This window comes from Solea senegalensis, linkage group LG11 (assembly GCF_019176455.1).
Source record: "Solea senegalensis isolate Sse05_10M linkage group LG11, IFAPA_SoseM_1, whole genome shotgun sequence".
NCBI classification, from domain to species: domain Eukaryota; kingdom Metazoa; phylum Chordata; class Actinopteri; order Pleuronectiformes; family Soleidae; genus Solea; species Solea senegalensis.
The window spans coordinates 5,541,358-5,562,263 of NC_058031.1; the positions used below are offsets into that span (position 1 = coordinate 5,541,358).

A 20,906-nucleotide genomic window follows, 5' to 3' on the forward strand; every position below is an offset into this window, starting at 1 on the left:
AATGCAGATAACGTGGTTTCTGTAAAAAGACGTCAGATCAGAGCATCACTGTTAAAAATATCATTTCTGATTGATGCGCCTGTCTGTCTCTGCTCTCTGGTGCTCCTCCCTGCCTCCTCCTCTTTCCCCTTCCTCCCCCTCTCTCTCTCTCCCACACGTACAGACGGAAAAGCTACGCGACCACCCCCCCTCCTCCCCCCTTCCATCATTTTCCCATCTCTTACTCACTCTCTTCCCTACAACAAACATGGCCGCGAAATCTGACGGTGCACCAGGCTCTCATCGAAACGACATCCCACCAGAGTGTCCTGCCAGGTCGGACCCAAGGTCACCGCCGCTGCCGAAGCGCCTTCGCCCCAAGCAGCGCTACTCCCTGTCGGACTGCTGCTGGACCCTGTGCGCCCTCCTGGTCTTCTTCTCGGACGGGGCCTCAGACCTGTGGCTGTCCGCGGACTACTACCTTCGGAGCTACTACTGGTGCTTTGCGCTGACTCTGGTCTTTGTCATTGTCCCGTCCGTGGTCGTGCAAGTGCTCAGCTTCCGATGGTTCGCCTACGACTTCGCGGAGAGCGTCGAGAGCGGCACGGCCGCGGCCGCCGTGGTGGCGGCGTCGGGCGCGGAGGAGAGGGACTTCAGCACCAAGGACAGCGGCGAGCAGGGCGCTGGCTGCGGGGCCGCGGTGCTACCGCTGACGGGGCCGCCGAGCCCCGCGGGAGGAGCCCGGGGGTGCTGCAGAGTCTTCATGTGGCTCTTCCAGGCCGTCATTCATATCTTTCAGCTGGCGCAGGTCTGGAGGTGAGACTCTACACTCGGACCGTGTGCTGCCTTTGTGTGTGTGTGGATACGTTTATGTTACCCCTTAATGACCTTTCAGGACCAGTCCTCATGGGGACCTATCTGTCTATCTATCTGTCTATCTGTCTGTCTGTCTGTCTTTCTGTCTTTCTATGGTAGGCTTTGGTAAGGCTGTCCAAATGAATGGAATTCCATGTGTGTATGGGTGTATATGTATATCTGTTACACCTTAAAAGGGCTTATAACACCCTAGGTTTAGAGTTAGGTTTATGTTCAGGGGTTGTGGTTGTGATGGCTAAGGTTTATGGTAATGCATGATGTCCTCATTAAGATAGCAAAAAAAAAACCTGGTCCTCATTTCATTGGTTGAGGTGTCAGGTATAATGTGAATTGTGGTTAGATTAAGGTTAGGCTTAAGTACTAACTGGTGTTGGCTTTTTTTGCGCTGTACGAATGAATGAAAGTCAGTGCAGGGTCCTCACTAGGATAGCTGTGTGTGTGCGTGTGTGTGCGTGTGTGTGTGTGTGTGTGTCACTCACTCCCTGTAGCTAAACGCTTATGAAACACAATCATTCAGTGGGAGGACTGTGCCCAAAATGCCAGCATGTATTTTTTTTCCTCTCCCTGTATTGTTTGACATTTCCGCTCTGCCTTAGAAAAGAGAATTAGACTCCGCCCACCTACTCACCCCCCTGATATGATTGTAGGTTAGTCATCTCCCAGTGAAATCGTCACCAAATCGTCAGATGTATGTATATATATATATGTATAAAATAAAATAAATTGTTTTTTGAGGGTTTGTCTGAGAAAGACTCTCAGTTTGAAGTGACGTGTGCATTCTCACCTCCCGTTCTTGAGGGAGGCTCCTGCTCTTCTCCTCAAACCTCCCAGTCGTCATTTTCACCCAGCTAAAATCCCACACCGTGTTTAATAAGCAGGCATGCAGTGAGATTAAAAAACACAGGCCCGTGTGTGTGTGTGTGCACACGCTGCCATTACTCGCACATGGATGGTTGTAGGTCTGTAGGTCAGCGGCTCAGTGATGAGTGGAGCTGTGCTGTACTCTGATGGGTTCTGACAGGCTTTGAGCCGCTGCCAGCAGAGCAGGCTTCAGATGATCTGTGGTGGGAGGAGGGTTAAAAACACACACACACACACACATATTTAAGGGCAGTCTGTGTGTTGATAAAGACATGTATGGAGGTCACAGAAAGACAAATCATGTGTGATAATGAAATCAGATATGAATTGATTGATTTAGCTGCTGCAGGTCTACATAATCTCTCTGTCTGTGTCTTTCTTTGTGGTCTCTTTCTTCCTGCCTCTTTAGACAGCCCCATGGGTAATATATATTGATCCCTTATTTCCTCCAGGAAGACTAAGACCTCCCTTTCTTTCTCCCTTTAAGTGTGTGTACTTGTACGTATGCCTTCGCGAGGACCAAAACACTTATACACAGAGGAAGTAAAGACATTTTGACTGGTCCTCACTATGTCTCACGCCTGTTTATGGGTTCATGTCTGGTTTTCGGGTTAGGATTAGAACATGGTTTAGATTTGGGTGAGATTAAAGAATGTGGTTTGTGTGAATGTGAGAGTTAGGGTTAAGGCACTTAGTTGTGATGGTTAAGGTTAGGGTAAGGGGCTGGGGAATTACTTATGTCGATGATATGTCCTCACTAAGAGAAAAAAACAATTGTGTGGGTGTGTTCTTGTATGGGTATCTTTGTGAGGACCAAAACACTTATATACCTATGAAGTGAGGACATTTTGGGAAAGTGAGGACGTTTTGGCTGGTCCTCACATTCTGACACCCCTTAAATTGCTTTTTCAGGGTTAAGTCTTGGTTTTAGGGTTAGGACTAGAATTAGATTTAGATTTAGGTTAGGGTTGTGATGGTTAAGGGAATGGGAATGCATAATGTCAATGGATGTCCTCACTATGAATGCTATGCAAATATGTGTGAGTGAGTGAGTGAGAGAGACAGACAGAGAGAGGGAGAGAGAGAGAGAGACCTTGTCAGGACCAGTACTCAAAACCTGGCCCCAAAAAGAACCAGATTTCTGAGGAACTGGTTAAGTTTAGGGCTAAAATTTGAACTGTGGTTGAGTTAAGGTTAGGCATGGACTGGTTAAGGATAATGCTTTGGTAAGGCTGTCCAAATGAATGGAAGTCAATGAGAGTCCTTAAAAGGATAGCTGTGTGAACCTGTGCGTTTGTGTGTGTGTGTGTGTGTGTCTGTGTGTCTGTGTGTCTGTGTGTGTGAGTGTCCTGAAGCACATTAAAAAATTGTGGCGGCACAGAATTACCGGTAATGCCATTAAAGCTGTTGTGCTGTTGGCCTAGCTGCTGCTCTCGGATCTGCGTGTCCGCACATTAAGAGGATTAGCGCTGTGTATTTTACCCTGGGCTGTTAACTCATGACTGATCTGTCACTGATACACAGGTAGACAGGTGAACTGGGATCAATTTGGGGCCAGCTGCCAGAATTAAATGTCAGCCCACGTGAGACGAGATGTGGGGTTGTGTTTCAGACAGGCGGAGTGTGTGTGTGTGTGTGTGTGTGTGTGTGTGCGCATGTCTATGTGTGTCTTCCTTTGTGGTTGAGCCTTTGACCCTCATTACTGCACATATGCTCTATTTTCTCAGTGCGTTCATCCCGAGGCACACTTGACGAAGAGCAAACCAGAATAAAAGGAGGGTTACACAAACTCCCCTGTGGTTCAGTGGGCTTGTTGACACAGGGGTTGTTCTGACCCTTCTCCCTGAGGCAATTACAGAGACATTTATAGCCTCGGTCCTCCGTGGCAACCACCAGTCTTTTGCAAACACTGGGGTGGTGATAAGTGTAATGATTCACACGTTTGTTTACATATGTGCAGAGTGAAAAATAATAGATGTCACGTCATGTGTTTGCACTGTGTCTACACAATGATGTGTGAGGATGGTACGTGGGGTCATTATTGAAGAGATGGAGGCAGAGGTGCAGCTCAGCGAGGCATTTACAGTGAGTTTAACCCTCTGTCTGAAGTCTTTTCTCCACAGTCTCGTCATATTTTTGCCTTTTCCACACCACAGTTCACTAACGTACATTATATGAAGAGAGATCTCAGACTCCCACCTTCACTTTTTGATGAGAACTACTTACAGCTTCCAGAGTCTGTATTTGATGTCCAAAAAACGTTTGAAGCTTAATGTTAAATCTCGAAAATTCTGTTGGGGTATTATTTGTGAACCTACGTCTGCTTCTTATCCACAGGTACGTCCACGCCTTGTATTTGGGCGTGCAGAGCCGCTGGCACGGCGACCCGGAGCGCCGCCACTACTACTGGCGCATGATGTTCGAGAGTGCTGACATCAGCATGCTGCGCCTGCTGGAGTCCTTCCTGAAGAGCGCCCCCCAACTGGTGCTGCAGCTCAGCATCATGATCCAGAGTGGTCAGGTGCTGCCGCTTCAGGGTGAGTGCCCCAAAATGAGCCGTGATGTTATTCAATCATTCATCTGAGGTGGCTCAGGGTGGGTGTCACAGGATACCTCACGATAGGCTATTCAAATGGCGGCCCGTGGGCCACATGTGACCCATAACAAACTTCATAGTGGCCCAGCCAGTGGTTTCACCAGAAATGGAACTAGAGAAACAATTTTCACTGTCCCTTAAGCTTCTTACCATCAATTCCTACAGTAGTCTGATAGATTTGATAGCAGTGTTAGATATTTTGTTTTCTGGCAGGAGATGTTTGTGGGTCGTATATGACATATTTTTGTCTTATTTCAAAGACAAACAATTGCTAATATTGTGCACCTTTTGGATTTCATGCACTTTATGCACCTGAGATGACAAACAGGTTTATTTAAAATAGTCACAGCTAATACTGTGCACTTTTTTACACACTTTGAGGTGTGGTAAGTGTCGTTTACCTGGCCTTCTTTAAATAACATGCTTCAGCTCCAAGCACTGCGGTTTGAGAGAGTGAGAGAGAGAGAGAGAGAGAGAGAGAGAGAGAGAGAGAGAGTTTCACCTGAATCTTAGAACAACTCTGCCCTCCATGAGCGTCGCCATACATTTTATCTCATGTGACATCATCTTCATGGTATTCATCACAACTTATTCACAGTCGTTAATACTCAACACACAATAACAGATTTGACAGCATTGACGTCCTGTCTGCAGGAAGCATCTGTGCTCTTCTCCAGGCATACAGTCTTCTATAGTAAACATGTTGTATAACTGTATAAATAAAGTGTGTGTGGACCCAGAATCCGCCCTCTCAATAGGAATTTCCTGTTTGCTTCTCAATGCAATGTAATGCACATCTGTAATATATTCAAGACAAAAATGAGCTGTGTTAGTATATCCATCTAAGTCAGATGCTTGAGAAGGACAGGTACGACCAAAATCATTTTATTGCTAGTTCTTTTATTATTATTTTTTAATGCACTTTTGGTGTACGTTTTTAATTTGTCATCACCTGCTGCAGAAAATGTCTGGCCCAGCTTATTAGCATATAGCGATACATCACGATATCTGTCTAACTGAAGATAGGTTAAAAGTGCAGGATTTCTCTATTTATTCCCAACATTGAGAACAATGGAACAATGGATGGATGGAGCATCTCTTAACGTAGCTTTCTCCACCATCGTGCCGCTGTAAACTCGCTCTTCTTTGTCCAGGTAACTCAAGTTTCCCTCATTCATTTGAGCAGCGTCGCAGCGAGGAGACATCAAGTAGCGACGCCTGGAGACTGACACTGGCAGGGATTGTTGACTTTAGAGCTGTTTATTTTAATTTGTTCTGTCGACATTTGCCCTGGCTGTGAGAGAAAAATGTTCTGCAATGACGCCTCACTGTTCAGATGTCAGGCATTGTCTCTGTTCTCCTCGGATCTGAGCTGTCTTCTATAAAATCTTTCAACTTAACTCATCCTTGACTCCAGAGGTTCCATCACTGTTCATCTCACCTGATAATCAAGTTACACTCATATTGCGTATTGTATTGCACGAGGAAAGACGATGACATATCAAGTGGTTATTTAACTGGTTATTTACCACTTGTAGGGGTGGTGCCTGTTAATTCATTCATCAACAAGGCTTTTTCTCTCAGAGAGCTGTTGCTCACTGGATATTTCCTCTGCACCATTTGGACCATTCTCTTTAAACCCTAGGGATGGCTGTGCATTAAAAAATCCCAGTAGATCAGCGGCTTCTGAAAAACCCTGCTCATCTAGCACCAACAACAACCCGGCTACCACGTTCAAAGTCACTTAAAGCTGCAGTGCATATCTTTTGCTGATTTTTGTTGTTATTCTGTCTTTGTGAACAGAAACGATGTAGCATCACTTTTGAATGCTGCAGATTCGTCTCCAAATGGGCTCTGTCAAGTAATTCTAGAGCCCTGTTTCAACCAAGCGTCATGCAGTTATTTGGGTTACCACTGTCAGACATGAAAATGGTACTAAAATAACCAATCCATACCATCCCAGTTTTTTGGCATCTGTGTGTTTGCACTGTGGTCCGGCTCCTCCTGGGTGGATCTAGACACACTGTTGATTTACTGACAGTAGCAAACAATGGCTGTTTTTGATGTGCAGCCTACAAAGCTTGTCTTCCTCTTGTGATAAATCAGTTACGTGCTCTTTGTTTACTGTGTTTTGTTCTCTCTTGATGGAATTTACTGGTGAGCTTCACAGTGTCGTGCTGGTATGACGTCAGGCTATTTACATAGGTAACGCAGGCTCTGTGCAAATAGCAACGCCATTTACATATCCAGCCCTCACACCCCGTGTTGGAAACACAAGTCAGATCAGGGTGTAGCATTTCAAACTTCACTGTGGCAAGCTGGATTGTTCAGTACCAGTTTCAGACCAGACTGAGGGTGTCCAAACCTTTTTTTAACGAGGGCCAGATTTGTTAATGTGAAGATTTCTGGGGGTCAAAGGTCCATTCATCCCTTTTTTAACAGTAAGAGTTAGAAACAAACACATTGTGTCACAATTGTAACCAAATCTAAACCACCCAGGGGTGAAAAAATGATGAAGAAATTCACATCTGGTGTCAAACAACTTAATAACATAATATGAGATGAGTGCATGAATCTGTCCGTCAGAGGTGGGTTTAAAACTCTGGGTTCAAAGCGCAACTTTATCAGCTGACCTAAAGTGGGTGACATGTGACTGAGGCCAATTTTCTGTCCAAGCCCCTCCTGCGCCATTAATAATATGTTATAAAACCGGAGCTGGGGGCCGTACAATATATGACTGAGGGCCATGATTGGCTCGCAGGCCGGACTTTGGACATTCCGGGTGTATACACTGGAAGCACAGGGGCGGGCGGAGTTAGAGGTGTTTTATCAAATTGAACAAGCCAGGTTTTTTTTTTGTTTACAGTGCTGCTGTTGCCTCCATCTATCTTGACACAAAATAAATGACTTCCTGTGTGCATACTGAGAAACACCAAGCCTACAATGCATTGAGTTGCTGCCACGTGATAGCTTGTTAGATATTTGCATCATCAAGTAGTTGAACAGGTGAACCTAAAGATCCTAGTGCCATTTCCACCCTCTGTAACTTCTCTCTCTCTCCCTTCACTGTCTCCTCAGGACTTTCAGCTTCTGCTTCACTCATATCTCTCTCCTGGATGATCTCCTCCTACCAGAAAGTCTTGAGGGACTCCAGAGACGATAAGCTGCCCATGACCTACAAGGCCGTCATCGTTCAGATTCTGTGGCACCTGTTCACCATCGGGGCCCGCGCTCTGGCCTTTGCCCTGTTTGCCTCCGTGTTCCAGCTTTACTTTGGCATCTTCATCGTGGCCCACTGGTGCATCATGACATTTTGGATCATTCAAGGGGAAACAGACTTCTGCATGTCCAAGTGGGAGGAGATCATCTACAATATGATGGTGGGCATTGTGTATGTTTTCTGCTGGTTCAGCGTGAGGGAGGGACACACTCGCTGCCGGATGCTCATCTACAGTCTGACAGTGTTTGCAGAGAACGTGGCACTAACCACTGCCTGGTACCTTTTCCGCGGCACTCTTACCTCAGACTTCTATGCCGTCATTTTGGTGTGTGTGGTGGCCAGCAGCTATGCTCTGGGCACCTTCTTCATGTTTGTGTATTACTGTCTGCTGCACCCTGATGGGCCAGTCTCAGGCTGGGGCTACGTCGTGGAGAAGGAGGTGCCTGTGGAGTCGCTGGCCTCCCCGGCCACCAGCCTCCCCCCTGACCTGGTCAGCAGCCCCCCTAGGACCCTGCAGAGAACTAAAGGGTCAGAGCGAGAGCAGGGGCCTGGGGTAGATGGCGATGTCTTTCAGGTGCGACCACCTCGCGGAGCTCAGGTGCCCGCGCAACACCTCACACCCAGGACAGAGGGGCCTGTCATCCGAATAGACCTTCCCAGGAAGAAGTACCCAGCTTGGGACGCTCACTTCATCGATCGTCGGTTGCGTAAAACCATCCTGGTGCTCGAAAGTGCTGCCCCAGTCACACCAAGGATCCAGTACCGCTGTCTGGGCACACCCAAAGAAGTGATGGAGTTTGAGACCACTGTGTGATCCGCTGAAGGCGCTGGGACTCAGCTTGCTGCCAACATGGACACCCTGCCTTAAATAAAACGGCAGGCGGATGACTCTCTCACGGAGTGGTGCGTTTCAGCTCCGCGTCTCCTTCTTCGCACGCTGTGCTGTCAGGAGGCGGAGACAAACGCGACAGAGTGTGTTGTCCTTATTTTTTAAACAGGCAAAAATTGTGCGATGTTGTCTAACGACGGTGCGTATTTTAGTTTCTGTATCATTTCTCAGGTCAGGATGTGGTACAGGAAGAGGTCAGCGGCAAAGCTCGCCGCCCTGCTGGTGAACTCAGAGAGAAGCACGACGACGGGCAGGCGCCAAAAAAACTGAGCTGTGTGACGATCAATCAGAGGAGAAAAGTCCTCCTCGGGGAAGGTGCTTCAGCTCAGAACATCCTCTGAAGGCCATCAGCAACAACAGAGGCAAGCCTTCAACATGCATGACTACTTATGGCAGCTAGACGTGAAACATCACTGCACAAGATGTAGGCGGGAGACATTTTATAAAAATGTGTCATTTCCAACACAATCTGCAGACGATACACGGGCACTGATCATCACAATCCTTATTTTCCCATAGATACTCACTCATGTTGAAGGAAACTCTCCAAATGCTGCTTCAAACCAGAGAGCAGATCAAAGGCAACATTTTAGTTGAATGTAAAAAAAAAGAAGAAAGAAGATAAACAGTTGAAAATGTGATTATTTATGACAAGACTTAAAGCATTTTCATGCTTAGTGGTATTTATGACATTCTTGTGGTACTACACACACATATATATATATATGTTTGTTTGTTTTTTCTTTGAAGTATGATAGAACAAAAAAAAAGAGATTTGTGTGTTTACAAGCAATCTGTTGTTTTTTGGGGACACGCCATCACTATAAAAAAACAACAGCTACTTTATGATTTCCGTTTAATTCGCAGGACGTGTTAAAACAGCAGTGTTTTCCTTCTGCACACATTCATTTTCCGCGTTAATACATCTGTACGCTGACGTGGAAGTTTCGTAGACGGGGAGCGCGGCGTCTGTGGTTGTGCTGTATCCATATAGTTGTGATTAAAAAAAAAAGAAAATGAAATGATAGAAATAGCTACAGACTCCTATCAGAATAGTTTTGATATTATCAATGGAACAGGCATGTGGTACTTTTATTGTGAACACTTTATTTTATAGGTTTGCTATCTCCTTATATTTTCCTCAAAACTTCCCTAGGAAGAAAACATTTGGTTTGGTATGACTTTTCAGAAAAAAAAAAATAGAGGCAAAGTTTGACCACGTTTTAAAAAAATAACTGCTTCATCATTCACTGATTCTTTGTAAAATGTCTTTAGGGCAAACTGGACATTTTTAATAACAGTTAGAGCAGACACATGAACACAACATCCAAATATTTGCAGATTTTGGGGTTTGTTTTTTAACTTTTTTTGAACACTGACTACATTTTTTATTTATTTATATATTTATTTACCTTTATTTAACCGGGTGGATCCCATTGAGATTAAAAACCTCTTTTCCAAAGGGAGACCTGGTCAAGATAGGCAGCATCCCATAAAAACACAAATAGCAAAGTCACATAATTAAAACATATAATAAAATAAAAACAATGACAAATTAATAAACCAGGTTTGAGTAAAAAAGTATGGAAATTAAGCTAATTGTTAAATAAACCAAGTCTTTCAGCTCTAATTGGATTCATAATTTGGTATAGGTTATCAATTTGACATTGTCTGTACTCATATTTAGACCTAAATGATTACGTTTTCTCCAGGATGCTTTCCAGAAAGTGTTAGGGAATTTATGGAGCCATAAAACAATATAAAATTTTTACTGTGCTTTATTTTATCAGGGTCATTTTTTATATAGAACAGTCACAAGAGGAAAAGCTCCTGATCTGTGTGTGTGTGTGTGTGTGAGTGTCTCTGTGTATGTGTGTGAGCTCACACACCAGCATGTGTCTGTGTGTGTGTGTGTATGTGTGGGGTGGAGGGGGTGGGGTTTCATTTGAAGTTGTGTCACAGAGAACATGACAGTCTTGTTCTAAACACTGTCGACTCATCTTTTTTGTAAGAGACTCGGTCAGCTCACAGTGCACCTGCACCGCACCTGAACCACACCTGAAACGGGAACAAAGCCAGTGTTTAGGGCCAGTTATGGTGCTAACTGTTTTCCAGTCCATGGTGTCTCAGCATCAAATGAGCTGGTCGTGGCGCCACTCGGTCGGGGGTGGGGGGGGCTGTACCTCAAACACAACAAACACAAAGCTAGACTCAAAAAGCCTTAAACTGGTCACGCCAGACTGTTGCTGTTCAGAGCAAGAAAACGTTCATGAGAAGACAATTTCATTATGTTGTTGTTGCTACAATAAAGACCAATGTGTTTACCTGAATGTCTGATGTCCCGGTCTCTTTTTAACACAGAGGATAGATAGATAGATAGATAGATAGATAGATAGATAGATAGATAGATAGATAGATAGATAGATAGATAGATAGATAGATAGATAGACGGGCACGAGGACAAACAGACAGACCAATCAATAGATAGATGGGATTTTTACTAGGCAGAAAACAACAAACAAAGATGCATTCTAGGAGGACAATTATATCACAATATAAACTGTTAGATGTTGAATTACTGCCCAGCCCAAAAAGGATGGCATAGATACTGATCGATGTTTTGTTCTTGTAATCCTGTGAAGGAAAGCAGAACCAGGGTTTATATCTGTCTCTCTCTCTCTGTCTCTCGCTGCCTCTCAGGAGATGGAAAAGCTTTTACACTCTGAATGCTGCCTCATCAGACTCCCTCAAGCTCCGTGTTTACAAGTCAATGGGGTGTGAGACCGAAAAGAGAATTGTGTGCAAACGCTCCCATTAACTCCCTTTTGCACCTGTGAAATGAGAGAGCAGCCACAACAGCTGTGTGCCGGAGCTCGTCTTTCATCACAGGATCACAGTTTCACACTGGTTTCCTCACAAATGCTAAACAGTAGCTGCTGCTGCTACCACTTCCTCCAAAGGAAATCACTCTATGTGAGAACTGTTGGACACCTGAGAGGTGGATGTTGTTTGATGAATTGGTCTAATTGTGTTTTTATATTACAACCAAACAAAATAGACTTTCAGGACCAAGAAACATGGCAATGCAAAGTGATGGCCTCCATAAAAAATGCATTTGCATAATGTACATATAAAAGTCTTAGTCTAAGGCTACAAAACCCAAACGATTCCTATTTTAAAGTGATTATACACTCATACAAACATACTTATAATGGTGGCCCCAAACTCTCCAAAATGTTACACACTGAACCTTTGCTTTATATGAGCTGTTTTAATAATTGATGATAGTTTATGAACAGCATCTATTGATCAAGTTGATTATTATAATCAATAATAAAGCAGCAGCACAAACAGTGCAATCTCTACCCAGTCTCTAAAAGGAAAAACAAATATGATTTTTTCACATTACATATATCTGTTTTTATTGTTTTCCTCACTATATTCACTTGTTTAGATGTTTAAAACCCTTCATAAGAATGTTAAAGCATTTTATGTAATAGTGCTCACCTTGTAGACACTGATTTTAATTTGGAAAGAAAAATAATCCGATATTTTTCAAAATCGGGCATTTTTTTGTTATTTGGAAATAAAACTGAAATTAAAACGTGTCACTTATGTTGAAATGAGTGATTTTAATTCCATCCAGCCAATCATATACAAGCGCCTGTAATATGTGTTGCATAAATTATCTCTTATCCAATCGCATATGAGTATATACGAGTCAAAGGGCGTGTGATTTGCATAATCACTATCAAAGCCAATCAGCACACATAGGGGGCGGTGCTTACACTCGGGTGCCGGTTTTTTTTTTTTGCCTTCGCTTCCAACAGTCACATTTCAAACTAGCATGGCGACCGCTCTATGCGGTGTTCAGTCCACCGGCAGCAACAGTAAACCCGTGAAGAATTATCGAGAACACCGGAGGAGAGCGAAAGATTCCAGGCGGAGACAGGCAGCCCTTTTGTTCCTCACTAACATCTCCCTCGACGGACGGCCTCTGTGTCACATAAACGATGGAAATACCGAGGAGAAAGCCACCGAGGAGCCGCGGCTCGGGCATAGAGACAGCGGCGCTACGGTCCTGGCGCCGCCTGATGGCCAAGCACCGATGGCCCAGGTGACAGAGCCCGCGTTGCCCGCCGTCGGTAGCGGCTCAGCCTCCAGTTTTCCCGGGGTCCTCAGTCCAAGCCGACCTTCCTTGGTAACGTCGCCGGGACCCGCCGGGCCAGCTGCTGTCGGGGCCAACGAGGTATTTTTGGAAGGTGTCACTGCGGCCGAGACGCCAACCGCGGACACCCCCGTGTCTCCCATGGCCTCCGGCCACCAACACTGCTCCCGTGTCAGGTCCACACCCGCCGTACCGAGCCCGGCTGCTACTGCCCAGGAGTCACGGCAGAGGTGAGCACGTTAGTGTCCGTGAGTCACCATTTGAACAGAGGCTGCTGGTTAGGTTTGGCAGTTTTCATTCAAAATATTCCCATTATTACTTCTGTAGAGGTTTTTATGTGTGTTTCAGGTGTAATAGTAGTATGAATAAACATTTCACTGTAGATTTACAGTGGAGTTGTTGGGGGTAAAACACTGCTCCTTTGTTGTGTTTTGTAATATTGATTTGTGCTGATGTTGAGCTGAGAAATCAAACTAATCATGAATTCAGCTTTATCACAACCTCAAAACACGGTTTCCCTTGAAACTGATCAATATTAAACGATTCTAAAACATAAATACAGTATTAAAATATGGTTGTTTTAAGCATCCAGCCATATCTGCTTATTTAGTCCTAACCCAGTTGTCCAGAAAATGTCACTAGTTGTTTCCCACAACCCCAACATATCCACAACCCCCAGAGACATTCAATGTGATAAAGAAACATATTATCATTTACCAAGATGGTTGCTATAAATGCGATTGACAACTTATTTATAAATTACTGGAAGTCCTTTGTTTGGTTCATGCTGATGAAGTGGGTTTTGTGTCTTTCTGAATCCCTGCTCAGGTTGAGGAATGTCTCCGGTTCTCCTGGACCCAAGGTGCCAAAGAAAGTACATTTCATCAAGAGTATGAGACAGTATGACACCAGAGGCTGCAGGTGAGTCTCCCATTATATTTACATACATACAGTCACATACAGAGTACAATGGAGGGAAGCATGAATAAATCTGAGCTACTTCAGTATCAGAGAAACTCTCTAAAAACAAAGGGTTTTTTTCATTTTAGACTCTAAAGTAGGCCTTTGCTCCTCCCACCTCCCACTGGTGTTGTAATAAGCTGCTTAAGTCGGGCAGAGAGACATAGTGTGGCCTGCAGACATATTACTGTGGTACAGCTGCTGAGCTGAGATCGGTACATTGAATTTAATCACCCATGGGAACATAGCAAAAGCTAATAAGGGTGCAGTGTGGAATTGTAACCTCCTGTTGCACAGGGAAACTGAGGTAACACAAAGTGCAAGACTGGACGGAAATATCACATTACTCAGTCTGACTGAGCTGTTAACCAGTTTGACCAGAGTGATTATGTATTTGCATTTAATTATCTGTGTCTAATTACTGACATAAACATGCCATTGATTCTTCTTCTTGGTTTTTTTTGCATGGTTGTTCCTCATTGCTCCCACACACGTCATGTCATGTCTACGACAAATTCATATTTATACCACCCACATGCTAATGTGTTTTCTGCTGCCGTGTGCTGATCAGTGACATAGACGTAGCCATGGTCATTTTCACTCCAGCTGTGGCTCTCTGTTTGTATTTGAGGCAGTTTTTAAGTTTGGAGTAAAGGTTCTAGGTTAAATATTTAAGCTATTTTACACCGGTTGTCTACTGTTAAAGATCAGATATCAGTCTGTCGTCCAGTCTGATGTGAGTGTTTTCTGCTGAGTGTCCACAGCTGAGTCTGCTGACTGGAGGTCATTGATTAGTGTTTTGTTTGGAGCTGAAGCCCCTGGTGTTGGTGTAGGTTTTTTGTTGGTTATTGGTTAAGATTCCACTGTGAGTGAGTGAGTGATTGATTTATCCAAATTTTTTGGCCCATTTAAGTGAACATTTTGGTGACATTTTTTTGTACATATATTTGGATAATACTATCCATAGGAACATAAGTGTTTATTAGGGATTGGTGATTATTTGGTGATGTTAATTAGGGATTGGTGTCATCAGTAGTATCGGTTCAATACTGGTCGATGTCACTGGATCGGATACCAGACAGATAGAAATGTATAATCTGATACAATGCTAAAATCCTATATATATCGCATGCTTCACTATGCACAGAGTGTAAAATATAAATAAAATCAGCAAAAGCATTTTCACTGTTTCATGTTTGGGCTGGTGTGATTTCTGCTTATTGAGGGCACAATATTTGTTACACCGTTGGAGAATTGTGTCTTTGAAATGATGTTTTTAACAGCTTCATAGTTCATTAACGATATTGGTAGATTCTAGAGTTTGTGATATTGGTATCGGTCACAAAAAAGTGTATATTGTCCTGTCACCAGTTGCCAGTCATTTCTCTGTCAAGGGACAACTCATTCAGATTGATTTGTTGTATTTCTGTATTTTGAATGTAGAGGTAATATGAGAGGTGTTCATTGGTAGCTCTTTAGCTTCACGAGTGATGGCTACAAGTCGCTCAGTGACTGATTTCGCAGCCACTGCAGCTCCAGTGCAGATGAGTGTGGTGCGTGCAGGAGCTGTTGAGAAGCAGCGAGTGACTGTGGTTGTTGCCCGTAGACTGACACGCCATCTGTTTTGTCTGCCTGTACTTGCTGTGTCCTGCAGGATCATGCTGATTTGTGCCAAGCGGTCGCTATATGCTGCTTTCTCAGTGCTGCCCTATGGAGAGAGTGCTCACCTCAGGTACTAAAAACCAAGCACCATCCCAAAGCAGAGAACACAGACCACATCACTTTTAAGTTTTTCGTCACCCTCCATGTCATTCTCAGCAAATGCCAGTGAGTGTGTGTGTGTGTGTGTGTGGCACGTGGTGAAAAATGACATAATCAACATGACTCTTTGTGAACAGTGACCCTAAGATGGAGACTCAGAGGCAAAGGCTGTCTTCTGTGGTGACTGCAGACCTTCTGCCTTCCTTGGAAGGTGTGGAGCTGGGTGCATATGGCAAGGTAAATGTTCATCAATCAGCTGAAAGTTTGAACTGAGGTTGAACTTGTGCTTCATGTTGATCTGGCTTGTTTTGCTTTTCAATGTTATGAACACTTAAGACACTAACATGTTGCCCCTTTTACTTTATACGTATTTGTGTCGCTTAGTATTTCATCTTTGGAACAAAATTAGGGTTATATATTTTTTAGGGCTGCACCTAACGATTATTTTCATAATCGATTCATCTGTCGATTATTTTCTCTATTAAACGAGTACTTGTTTATTCCGTAAAATGTCAGAAAATGTTAAAATATGTTGATCTTTGTTTACGAAACCTGGAAATGATGGTGTTGACGAATGTCTTTTTGTCCACAAATCACATTTGAGAAGCTGAAAAATCAGAAAGCTTGTTTTAATTTTTCATTAATCAAATGAATCGATTATTCGATTATCAGAATAGTTCACCATGAATTTATTCATCGATCGGATTTTTGATCTTTGGCTCCTTTCTGTGTACTACAGACTGTACATATAAAAAATGAAAAGTCTTGTGATTTCCTTAGCAAAGTCAATCAGGAAGCGAAAATATATTGAATAGCCACTAGGGGGTGACTTTGATGGTTGCATAAAGTAGTTAATTTGAATGGAAGTGTAAGGAAAAATAAGCCTTTGGTTTATAATGTCGATAAACATTTTCCTGAGGCGTTTATGCACTTAATCACTATTTTCAGGTCTCCAATAGAACATGATGTCAATTTTATAATGTATGAGTGGACACCAGTGTGATTGACAGCTGGCATCGCCCGTGTTCAGATCCAGGGCCTCTCTGCATGGAGATTTGCATATTCTGGATTCTTCAGTTTCCTCCCTCAGGCCAAAAACATGCTGAAATTAATTGGACACAGTAAATTGCCCGTCTTTTGCCCTTTGTCAGCTGGGATTGGCACCAGCAGCCCTGCGACCCTCATGTGGAGGATAAAGAGGTAGACGGTGGTAGACGATGGATGAGGCATCCACAATAAAATATTAGTGTCTCTCTCCTTCACCCAGGATGTCATAAAATTGACAAATCCTTTACATTCTTTTCAAGGGCTTTTACAACCTTTTCTACTACTCGGCACAGTGGTTGTCTGAGTTACCGTAGCCTTTCTGTTGGCTATTCTGCTCTGACCTCACAACAACAACAAGGCATTTTCACCAGCAGAACTGCTGCAACATTGGACCTTTTTTTGTTATTTTAACAGCTAATGATGTCACTGAGATCACATTTTCTTCTCTCTCTGATGTTTGATGTGAACATTAATCACAGCTGCTGATCTGTATCCATATAACTAGGTTTCTTCCTCATTATGTTAAGTGAGCTAATGGATGTTGCGATTTAGTGATAAACACATTTGGTTCACATGATTTCATGCTTTTTCAATGCTACCGAATGATTGGCACTCGGTGAGCGCGCATCGCGCTGTTAATGAGAGACAGAAATACTCACATGAACCTCTTTACCTCCTCAGACGGTGTCATATGCTCAGTTCCTTTATCCGACCAATGCCTTGGTGAGGCAGAAGAGCGGTGGCGTGCAGGAGAGCTGCGGCTCAGCTCAGACCCCTCATTCACGTTTCCGTGGCAACGGGCAGCAGAAGAACTTCACCCAGGCTCGCTTGAACAACAGTGTGGCACAAGAGCCAAGTATGTATTCAATCTCACTCTCTCACACACACACACACACACACCTGTTCCTCTCTCTGTTAGTACACACACACTGATGTTATGTTTGTTGTTTCTCAGATGCAGAGGAGGTGACAGAGTACGACCCGAACCTGCTCAGCGACCCTCAGTGGCCCTGCGGGAGACACAAGAGAGTTCTTATATTTGCATCATACGTGGTGAGAGTTTGTTTTATTCTATTATGTTTCCTGTCTGTGTTTGTGTGAGACTGCGGAGGGGATCCACAGGGGAGATGGGAGTTCTGCACGGCAACCTTTAATACTAAACCGATGATTAAACTTCTGAACCACCACTCAGCTGCGTTAGGGACTTAAATGCGTCCATTATGTTCCAGTCACATGGTTTCGTCATTGGTGATCCATATACTGGTCACAAGACTGTGACCTCTGTCATGAGAACATGTGAACCGAAAGATTCACTGCTTCATTGTTGTGTAATTCATGCTAACGTGAGGTATTTCTGCTGATCTGGTCTCTGCAGACGACCGTTATTGAGTATGTGAAACCGTCCGACCTGAAGAAGGACATGAACGACACTTTCAGAGAGAAGTTTCCTCACATCAAGCTGACACTGAGCAAGATAAGAAGGTACAGAAGATCTCTTGTCTTGTGTGTGTGTGTGTGTGTTTTTTTTAAATCATTTAAAGTCACACAATGAAATCTTTGAAAGCCAATCAGTCACTGTTCCCCCTCCCCTGCACTAGCTTGAAGAGAGAGATGCGGGTCGTGAGCGAGGAGTGCGGTCTGCAGCCCGTCACCACGGCGATGTCGTTTGTTTACTTTGAGAAGCTGGTGCTGCAGGGTCGCCTCAACAAGCAGAACAGGAAGCTGGTTGCGGCGGCGTGCGTGCTACTCGCTGCAAAGATCAGCAGTGATCTGCGGAAGCCAGAAGTCAAACAGCTCATTGACGTGAGTACTTGTTTCCACACACACACACAGATTTCAGTGTTAGATTGAGACAAAACCTAAAAAGAAAAGCAGAACACACACCTGTAAGAGAGGTTTCCAGCTCAGTGTTATTTAGCTAACAGTATGTGTTCACTGCTGCACTTTATTCAGGATTAGAAACAGGTTTTTCACAATGACTCGCAAGTAAATAGTGTGTGGATAGTGTGTATTGAAGACGTCTGACGAGAACAGCAGCCTCTCTAACTCATGATGAACTGATTGAAAAAAAATTATAAATTATAAAGTTATAAAAAATACCAAATAACCTTTTTCAATCTTAAATGTATGTAGTAAAATGTATACTTTCCTGCATATACTTTCTGAAAACATAAATGATGTCATGAACATTGACCATAATAATAAATATTAAGGTTTTAATTTATGAAATGCCTGGGACTAGCACTGTGCCACGCATTCATGCAGCTGCTGTGAACTCATTTAAATTACTTTATACTACTTTATATAAAAATAAATAATAATCATCATTACATACATCAGAAAACATCACAACTGTTGACTAAATGAATCTTTAATTTCTGTGACGATGGTTATCGGAGACTAAGAGACTCAAGGAAATACAGAACATAACCCAGTGTAAATCTACACTCCTCTACAATCCTCTGCATCACTTGTAACCACATCGTAACATGTTTCCTTACAACCCCCCCCGTGTTTCTCCCCGTGGACGAGCAGAAGCTGGAGGAGCGTTTCCGTATAAACAGACGGGAGTTGATTCCTCTGGAGTTTCCTGTGCTGGTTGCCTTGGAGATGGGACTTTACCTACCTGAGAGCAAGGTCATGCCGCACTACCGCAGGCTGGTGCAGCAGGGGTAGACTGTGACACTCCGCTGGGTTCAATATTAACACCAGCATGTGTGCGTGTGTGTGTGTGTGATGGATTGACCAGTTCATAAGCTGTCATGTTTAAAACAAAAATAATTCCCGTACTATTTATTATCCGTCAGTCTGGCTCCACTCAGTCCCTCACTAGGAAGAATAAACTAGTTTTCACTCACTGGCACGTTTAAGACTTGATGGCGTGTGTGCGTCTATTTGAATGTCGTCTTAAGCGTTTGTATGTTTTGACGTTTCGATGGTGAATCAGTCCAGAGTCCTGCTCTATGTTAGAGACGTTCCATGAGCACGTTAATTGTGCTTTTACTTTTTCCTCGTGATTTGATTTTTTTTTTTTTGTGGGTACGTCATAGTGTTCCTCGCTCCGAATCCTACGCTGTGATATTTGTGTGTTTTTGTGCAAAAACTCGTAAGTGGCACCTTTTCTCGTTACTATACAACCTGTATAGTATTAATGACAAACGACAGAACTACACTGCTGATTTTCTAAATGCCTTTTTGAAGCCACTGTGACACTGAAGCATTTTTTTTTAGCTGAAACTGTAGATTGTGGATGTGTTTTTTGTTTGTACTGAATGTCCCACAATACTTCATGTGTCGTAGTCGTTGTGTAGCAGCTCTGTGTTAAGACTTTGTTGTTCAAAAACTGTGAAAAAAGGTGTTCAGTTTCTGTGGTGTCACGTGCGAGGAAATAAGTTTTCTAAGCATATTATTTATAATATTGATGTTTGTTTAAGAAAGAAAAAAAAAAGTTTTATGTCATTTGCCCAGGGACGTGTTTGTGTGAAATGCACTGAAACCTTATTATTCTTAATGTCGTTTGGATGTCAAATCTTTCAGTTCTCAGGAATTGTTCCTTTCTCATATCTTAATCATTTTTAATATCAATAATTTCAATATTACAGTGTTTTCTTTTCATGTCTGTGGAGACATGGGGCGGGCACGACTGATGGAGGGAAGTCGTATGCTGCGCTAGTAAAGCGAGATGGCAGAGGGCGCTAGGTTAAGGAAATATCCCTGGTTTTCTGGAACATGAGTGTAGTTTTCAGATACTGAAAATAATATTTAAGAGAGATCAGTTGGAATATGGACCTGGAGTCGTCCTTTCAGGCTCATCTGGGGCTATAGTGACACTAGCAGTGTTATGGCGACAGAATTTACACACTGGAGCTTTAAATCTAACCCAAAGAGTTTACAACTTGTTCCTGAAGCCATCAGTGCTGAATTCATCGCTTAAGTCCCTTCCTCCACTCCATTGGTGTCTGAGTTTTAGTCCTTTTGTCAGAACAAGAATGTATAACTGTGCAGTGTAAGAATGGATGTATGAGTTGCTTGTGCACATACTCGTTCAACCTGACTGCAGCGTCTGCTGCAAAGCAACGCTTCAGGTTTCTGTGCCATTGTATGGACAAGTAAGAGGGGAGAAAAAAAAAGTGCCTGGAACTACAGTGGCAGTGAAATGGTTAATCACCTTTATCGTAAGAGATATTGCGTTGACTTTTCTGTGTCTTTTTTGCCTCTGTAGAAATCATAAATGTTGTTTGGGACAGACGAAAACACTTTCTGAAAGGTCTAATCGTCGTAGCCTTGTCAGTTTTGTGTCTGCAGTGGTGGAAAATGAACATAATGAGCATCCAAGTATCCAAAATGTGTAGGTGCAAACCATGTATCTGTGTGGTGGATGTCACTGCAGAATCTTAACTGTTTTTCTTACTGTAAAATGAATGTTTTTCAAATATATTTTCAGAAACTGAAAAGACACCGGAGTTTGAGTCTTGTTTGTTTCTAATGTTAATGCAGCGGTTTCCATCTCTTTAGGTCAGTACAAGATCTTAAATCCAACCTCACACTC

General features: G+C 43.3%; 2 protein-coding genes across 3 annotated transcripts; both read left to right on the plus strand.

Moving 5' to 3' along the window:
• Positions 1–209: 209 nt before the first annotated feature.
• On the plus strand, positions 210–9,928 carry xkr5l (XK related 5-like). The gene is made up of 3 exons (XM_044037675.1): positions 210–795; positions 4,054–4,253; positions 7,391–9,928. Exons 1-3 carry the CDS (start codon positions 248–250, stop codon positions 8,344–8,346), a joined length of 1,704 nt encoding a protein of 567 aa, XP_043893610.1. The 5' UTR covers positions 210–247; the 3' UTR covers positions 8,347–9,928.
• Positions 9,929–12,268: 2,340 nt separating this feature from the next.
• cables2a (Cdk5 and Abl enzyme substrate 2a) lies at positions 12,269–20,815 on the plus strand. Of its 2 annotated transcripts, XM_044038717.1 has the most exons (9): positions 12,269–12,819; positions 13,418–13,510; positions 15,204–15,281; positions 15,448–15,547; positions 17,039–17,213; positions 17,313–17,410; positions 17,733–17,839; positions 17,956–18,160; positions 18,893–20,815. In XM_044038717.1, the coding sequence occupies exons 1-9, from the start codon at positions 12,269–12,271 to the stop codon at positions 19,031–19,033; spliced, it is 1,548 nt and encodes a 515-aa protein (XP_043894652.1). In that variant the 3' UTR covers positions 19,034–20,815. The 2 variants fall into 2 exon arrangements, with proteins under 2 accessions (XP_043894652.1, XP_043894653.1); XM_044038718.1 differs by lacking the exon at positions 15,204–15,281.
• The last annotated feature ends 91 nt before the right edge of the window (positions 20,816–20,906 follow it).